Raw genomic sequence first — 4,979 nt, forward strand, 5'->3', positions numbered from 1 at the left:
GGGGCTCCTCCAGGGGGTGTAAGGAAGGAGAGGAGTGGATGGAGAGTGCAGGCAGAGGGAAGCCTTGGTGCCCACCAAGCCAACTGCTTCCCAGGGCTGGGGATGCTGACCACGGGACAGGGACTGGGCCATGGCCAGCGAGAGCCCAGCACCTCCTGCTGCCCCTCTGGAGCCTCAGCACCTCGGAGGGGCATGAGCAGCCCCCAGGACCCTGCAGGTACAGCCCGGGGTCCCCCCGGGAACACTTGATCACTGACAGGCAGAAACACAACTAAAACACTCCCACGTTTGACTTGAAAACATTCTATTTAATTTATACAAATAACTACTAAATAGAAAAAGTAGATTAAAACAAAATAGTTATTTTTCTGGCAGAGTTTAAATGCATATTATATAGCTTAGAAGAAATAAAATGCATTTTCCCCACAGCATTCATGACCTAATATTCTAGTTAACTCCTCCATTGCTTTCCTTTCCCAGACCAGTAAGATGCCAGACGCAAGGTCCTGTGGGAAATGGCTATATATATGTTCCATATTCCAACTGAAAATATGGTACAGACCACACACCTACAAATGTGAAGCACTTAAAATGTGACTATCGAGTTGTAATATGATAATACAGAAAACAATTCATGTTTCAGGTTATATTGTGTTACAAAAACGTCTGTGTAAGAAATCATGAAAGAGGCCACATAAAAATAAGCTTTAACTTTATGCACTTATTTTACAGTTTAAAAAACTGGCAAGTGCACTAGTAATAAATAATTTGCAAGTTTTGGATAAACAAGAAATTCCTAATGTTCAGCATTATTGTAAACATCAGTACACATGTAAAATGCAGCTAAAGTCTGACAGTTACATTTTCAGTTTACCGAATTCTTTTCCTATTACTCAGGCATAGATCAATGCAGGATACAGCCAATCATATTTTTGGCAAGTCATGTCGTTAAAATTAACAGTGACAGTGCAAGTAAGGAATGCAAAGAATTCCTAGTGCAATAAAGAAGAGAAGCACAGGCAATATTGCTGATTAAAATTTACCACTTCCATGTGTTCACCTTGGGAGTGATTAGGAGAATTAAAATAAAATATTAAAAAAAACAAAAAGGAAAAAAAAAGAAACAAAAAAAAAAAAAAAGAAAAAAAAATAAAAATAAAAAAGCTGTTCAAAGCCATTGTTTAATGCCCTGATCTTGTCTTAGGATTTCTCTGTCTTCCTTCAGGCCACCAGCCCAGGCACAGCGCGTCCGGCTGAGTCCCCAGCGCCGCCCGGCGTGGCCGGGCAGTGCCCGGGGTGCCCAGCTGCTCCCCAGAGCTCCGAGCAGCCACGGCGACCAGGGCTGGGAACTGCCTGGGCAGAGCCCTGCGGGCCAGCCAGGCGCCTTCCTGCCAGGAGAGCACCACGAGGAGAGGGTCAACAGTCAGCTTTCAGTTTGTCTAGGGAATTGTCAATTTTGGTCAAAGTCTTTTTGATGCGCAGGGCTGTCAGTCTGGCCGAGGGGTTCTGGTACCAGCACTCCTTCATCAGCTTGGCAAGGGACGTCAACGTCTGGGGAGGAACAGAAACCACACAGCACAGGGGTCACTCACAAACAACAAGCCAAGGAAGCACTGGCTGGGGCCAGGCACCCACACAGAGAGGTTTTACTGCCTAATGAACACTCCGCTTTCAGGGCTTCCCACTATTTATCAAATACAGAGCTTACATGTTTTGAAAAGCTCCTGAAGTCTGAGAACTTGATTAAACCAAGAGCACAATTGGCCCGTGGGCTGACTGGAGTGACCAACTAGTGCAACTTTAAACAACAGTGTTGGGGGTTTTTCTAATTAAGCAAACCCTACACAGAATTTCTCTTCAATGAAACCAACTCCTGCAGACACATGAAGGCAGCTGAGAAGGTACCGAAGTTCTGACTGTGATTTCATCATGCCCAGCAAGATTTAACTGGCTGGGCTCCCAGCACAGGGCACAGCTCCACACCCCAACCTCAGACATGGGCACTCTGCCTGCCCAACCCTACAGATTTCAAACTGACTTCCACAGCTCCAAGGGCAGCCTGGAGAGGCCAGACTGATACTGATGAAGAAAAATTAACTTGAGCATCAGTCTTGCAAAAAGAACAACAGCCTCTATCTTGTAGGCAGGAAAGCCCAGCATTCTTTGTGTGCGCTTGTAAGCCACAGAAAGCCCTGGACCAGCTTCTCTCCCCTTCACCTCCCCTCGGAGGGAGAACAGCCACTGGGAAAAGCAGCTGTAAGGTTTTTTGTAATCAAGTTCCTAAAAGGCCAGTCTGTGAGCAGCTCAGAGCTGGCAGCTGTCAGTTTGCCCAGTGCTCCCCAAGCCAGGCAGCACATCCCACCCTGCCCAGGTGATGCTGCTGACGAGGCCATCGAGATCCTCCCCAGGGAGTGACAACTGGGAAAGCTTCCATGGCAATGTCAGAGAGACCAGCAGACACTGACCGGGTCTGAGAACCATCTGTTGGGAATGTTGGGCCTCTGCTGATCCACACAGACCACCTTCCTCATGTCTTCAAAACTGGGGTCGTTCGGAACCAAGTCATAAAAGGGTGGCTTGTAGTCTTCCACGATTCCTGGTGAGACACAAACAGACATCACTCAACGACTGTGACAGTGAACAGCACTTCTGCAGGGACAGAGGGAACACAAAACCCACCTAAGAGGTACAAAAATGCTTTAGAACTCAACCCTACAGTGTCATGCAGCCTTCGAACAACAGAACAGCCTTCACTGCCCCAGGAACAGCTTTTTCTACTCAAAATGTTAATTAATTGGCTCATATTGCAAGTCCACAAAGTATGAGCTATACCCACTTTGCAGATGCTGGAGTTGAAAGAAGAAGTAAATCCCTTGCCAAAAGGCCATGTTTTGTAATGCATGCAGCTTTCCTGCCTACCAAAAACCGGGATTTCTACGAGCAGATGGAAAAATGTAAGGTCTGCACTGGGGTTTCTAACAAGCTCAACACACACTTTGGTGCTTCTGTAATTCCTCAAAGAGTCCAATAAGCATGTCAGCATCCACAGACCCTCAAGCTGGTGCTTCAAAGCACCATTTCATTCCCTGCTATGAAAACAGTAAAATCCCCAGGGTAACTGGCACCACATGCCATCACAAAACCAAACACCCAAGAGCCTGTGGCACTCAGGAGCTCAATACATCTTCATGAAATTACAAACTGGTTTGGGCTGGGAGGTACCTTACAGCCCATCCCATTCCACCCCTGCCATGGGCACGGACACCTTCCACTGTCCCAGGCTGCTCCAAGCCCCATCCAGCCTGGCCATGTCCTGGGCTTTGGCACTGAAACCAGAGTCTGTGTGTGTGCGCTGCCCCAGCCCATCACCCACCCACAGAACACTGCCAGGCTGGAGCCCCTCTGCCTGCTCCCCAGGACACACGTGCAAATCCCTGCTTCCTCAATGGATCAGGCTCACCAACCACCTGCAGGGAGCCCAGCCTTCTCAGGAAGCCAATTTACAAACTGGTGTTCAAAGACAGGCATCTGGGTCAGCAGGGTGGAAAAAGCCAGAGCTAATGGGGCCCTCTGTGTCCAGCAGGAACATCAAATAGCTGCTGCTGACAGAAATTCCACAGACTGAAATCTGCTGTCCCACAGCCAGACATGAAATCCAGGAGAATCTCTGCTGCTTTGGATACCCTGAAACTGAAAAGAGGTTCTCAATCTTTCCTACAGCAGTTTAATTTTAGTTTTCCTGTTCTATTGGAGATGAAGATCAAAGTCCCATAGATATTCTTGTGCATACTCTGCAAAAGTCTGTAAAAGGGTGTAAAAGGGAACCAGGAGCTTACAAGTGCCTTGGAGAGCAGCAGGGTAATTTGGAGACCTGTCTACCCAAGCAAGTTCCCACAGAAGCACCAGGCAGCCTGCAGTTTGCCTGGTGCTGTTCCAGTATGGACACAGGACAAGTGACATGTGCTATGCAAAGCATCACCCACCCTCCTGCTCAGAGCAATTCCCAACTGCAGCTACCAAACATCACCTGCTGGGCTGAATTCCTGTCTTAGGAACCCACTTTACTGTGCGACCTCATGAACACAATCCTCTGTGTGCCCTTGCTGCCACACCTGTCCTGCAGGTAAGGCCAGGGCTTGGCAGGAGACAAACACCCAAGTCCAGCTGTCCCAGAGCTCTGAACACTCCCAGGGCACGAGGATACACAGATGAACTTTCTCTCCTCTGGCTCTCATTCCTATTGTCATGTGCTCTTTCCCAAGCACAGGGCACATAACTGGCTGCTGCAAAGATACGCAGTGCTGAAGACAAAGGAAGCAGGCTGGCCTTTACTCCAGTGGTGCCTGGGGAGCCTCTGGGCTCTGTCCAGCGTGGCGGGAGCCCTCGGCAGTGCCAGGGGCCACTCAACCTCTGTCCCACAGTGTGTCACTGCCCCGTGACACGCTGCCCTCGCCCGCTGCCAGGGACACCCGGCTCCCCAGCACAGCCCACAGCCTGGGCCTCCTGCACAGCCTGGAGGTGACTGCTGTCACTCCCAGCACAGCCCACAGCCTGGGCTCCCTGCACGGCCTGGAGGTGACTGCTGTCATTCCCAGCACAGCCCACAGCCTGGGCCTCCTGCACGGCCTGGAGGTGACTGCTGTCATTCCCAGCACAGCCCACAGCCTGGGCTCCCTGCACAGCCTGGAGGTGACTGCTGTCACTCCCAGCACACCCTCCTGCTCTGCTGGGGCCTCTGGCTTTCTGCTGTCCAATCACCTACAACTCACGGGTACTGCAGTGGCTTCTTACCTCCACTCCTTGTTACTTCACAGACTCCCAGAATGGTCTGAGAGGGAAGGGACCTTAGAGCCCACCTCATTCCACCCCTGCCATGGCAGGGACACCTCCCACTGTCCCAGGTGCTCCAAGCCCCAATGTCCAGCCTGGCCTTGGGCACTGCCAGGGATCCAGGGGCAGCCCCAGCTGCTCTGGGCACC

At 50.4% G+C, this 4,979-nt stretch overlaps 1 protein-coding gene across 1 annotated transcript in view; it reads right to left on the reverse strand.

Annotated features, from left to right (window-relative positions):
- Positions 1–287: 287 nt before the first annotated feature.
- Positions 288–4,979, reverse strand: part of ACVR1 (activin A receptor type 1) — a 35,878-nt gene continuing 31,186 nt past the window's right edge. Inside the window, exons 9-10 of the mRNA XM_005429105.3 lie at positions 2,466–2,596; positions 288–1,551 (exon numbers count right to left, since the gene is read on the reverse strand). Of these exons, the coding sequence (XP_005429162.1) occupies positions 1,417–1,551; positions 2,466–2,596 (266 nt within the window). The 3' untranslated portion in view covers positions 288–1,416. The remainder of the gene's footprint in view (positions 1,552–2,465; positions 2,597–4,979) is intronic.

Source organism: Geospiza fortis, unplaced genomic scaffold (assembly GCF_000277835.1).
Source record: "Geospiza fortis unplaced genomic scaffold, GeoFor_1.0 scaffold193, whole genome shotgun sequence".
In the NCBI taxonomy this organism is placed as follows: Eukaryota; Metazoa; Chordata; class Aves; order Passeriformes; family Thraupidae; genus Geospiza; species Geospiza fortis.